The 2097-nt window shown below is 32.4% G+C and overlaps 1 protein-coding gene across 1 annotated transcript; it reads right to left on the reverse strand.

The window, feature by feature from the left end:
• Positions 1-978: 978 nt before the first annotated feature.
• On the reverse strand, positions 979-1854 carry LOC112039805 (probable carboxylesterase 9). Its single transcript, XM_065776747.1, has one exon. The coding sequence runs from the start codon at positions 1579-1581 to the stop codon at positions 979-981; it is 603 nt and encodes a 200-aa protein (XP_065632819.1). The 5' UTR covers positions 1582-1854.
• Positions 1855-2097: the final 243 nt, after the last annotated feature.

The following is a 2097-nucleotide window of genomic DNA, read 5'->3' on the forward strand; positions in this document are numbered from 1 at the left end:
CGAAATCCCACTGCAGCAAGGCACTACTAATTAACTAATGACGTTGACATGTGTCTCAAACACAAGCTATAACTAATCAATAAGAGCAATATTAGGAATACATAAAATTATATAACTTTTGTCATAACTACTCACTTTATGTAATCATAGTATTTTTCAATAAATATATAAGACCATACACTAAGCTACTTGAAGTTTAACAATACATAATACTGAAACTACATGTAGTTTAATTAATGACATATGGAGTAAATAGTGATTTCAACCTTGAGTTCCTGCTTAGATCATTGATCTCATGTTGCATCATTAACGAAATAGTTATCTAATAGCCAACACGTAATTTAGCTCAAAGTTATTTTACTTCCTCTTAGTTGGCTCGTTTCTATACAAGGAGTGAGAAAAATTATAAAATTTAGTTACAAAATTGGTTGTAGCCTAATGCTATAACCTTACTTAATATCTTTTTATTGGATGTGAATTTTGACAAATCCATCATTTGATTACATTTGCTTTTTATATACTTCATACTTGCAAAATTTTTAGAAAATTAAAAATCAATAGCTATGTCATCAATAAATTGTTTGAATTGCAAGTTTTTGTAGTTTAAAATTATGCATAAAATATAATTTTATAGATCATATAGTAAATAATATCCAATTGTCACAAAATTTGACATATGTATTAAGAGTGTAAAGAACATGCAATCCAACAGTTAGATTTTCATAATTTGTAGTAAACTTTGCCCTAAGAAAATTATTACAAAATTCAATATAATCTCTATAAACTACTATAACAATAAATGTGAATGTCTAATTTTTATAACATAATAAATGTAGGTATGAATCACTTTTTATTTTATTTATTTTTAATTTCTGATAGTTTCGTTTATAAAGGTTATCTTGTAAAATTTTTAGTATTCCTTGCTCCGCATATAAGAAATACCAAAATTTAGGAATCAAAAAAAAAAAAAATTTAAAGTTACTTCCAAAACAGGGGTTGGTTCATTATATTCCCAACAATCTTCAATGGCTCCAACTCCATTCTCGTTGCTTCTAACGCAGAGAAAAATGCTATGTTCCCACCACTACCATGTCCATACAGGTAACACCTTGAAATATCTCCGTAATCTTTAATCCATTGCTCACCGTTTGGATTCAATGCCTGTTCCCTCACCCAAAGTATTGCGTCCACGCCATCATGGTATTGCGCCGGCAACCTATTTTCTGGTGCAAGGCGGTAGTGAACGGAGACAACAATAGCAGGAACCTGGCATGCGAGCTCTGAGGTTATCCTTTCGTTGGTTTCAGTGTCCCACATAGGAAAGTACCAATTCGAAAAGGGGTAGAAAATTATGATCGGAATCCTTGTGTCATTATTGAGAGGCAATTTGATGGTCGGCATGTAGATTCGGACGTGGGTTTTCTTTTCAGCATTGAGAGTGTGGTCCTTGGAGACCACAGGCTCACCATTAGTGGCAATAGGGTTTGCTTTTTTCTTTGGGAGCGTCAAAAATCTAGTGAGAGTGCCATCAGGGTTCAGAAAAATGCAAAGGTGGTCGTAGGGATCTATACCTGACGACATTTGTTAGGATTATACTGATTTGATTGTTTAATAATTAGTGGTAGATGATGTAGAAGAATTTTGGGTTTTCAAATAAATTTCTAGGTGCATGAAAATTTTGATCGTGAATCTGGGTACAAGACAAATCCAGGCTTTAGATTTTTTGTGCTCTCTTTCTCTCTCAATTTCCTTTTTGCTATCTAATTCACTTTACTGAAAAATATGTGGATATTGTGATTCTTGTTTGAGCTAAGCCATTGAGTTTCTGCTGGGCATATATATGTGGGAATTGTGCTTCTTGTTACCATTAATTGTGACATGAGAATAGATGAGTTTGAGTAATAAGATATAAGAAATGAAAGCTGAATGATCCAAAATAAAAAATGAAATGACAGCTGAGTTTTGAGTTAGGTTCAAACCAATCACTGACTACATGCTTCCCTGTACGTGAGCAACAACATTCTCTAAAAGTAGTAAATAGAATAATAAAAAAGGAAATAATGGGTCAACGATATTGATCCTAAATTCTAGTTAGAA

This window comes from Quercus suber, unplaced genomic scaffold, assembly GCF_002906115.3.
Source record: "Quercus suber isolate HL8 unplaced genomic scaffold, Cork oak 2.0 scaffold_141, whole genome shotgun sequence".
Classification (NCBI taxonomy): domain Eukaryota; kingdom Viridiplantae; phylum Streptophyta; class Magnoliopsida; order Fagales; family Fagaceae; genus Quercus; species Quercus suber.

Excerpts from the sequence above, each read along its gene's own strand:
- LOC112039805 (XM_065776747.1), bottom strand. The coding sequence starts at position 1,581 with ATGTCGTCAGGTATAGATCCCTACGACCACCTTTGCATTTTTCTGAAC.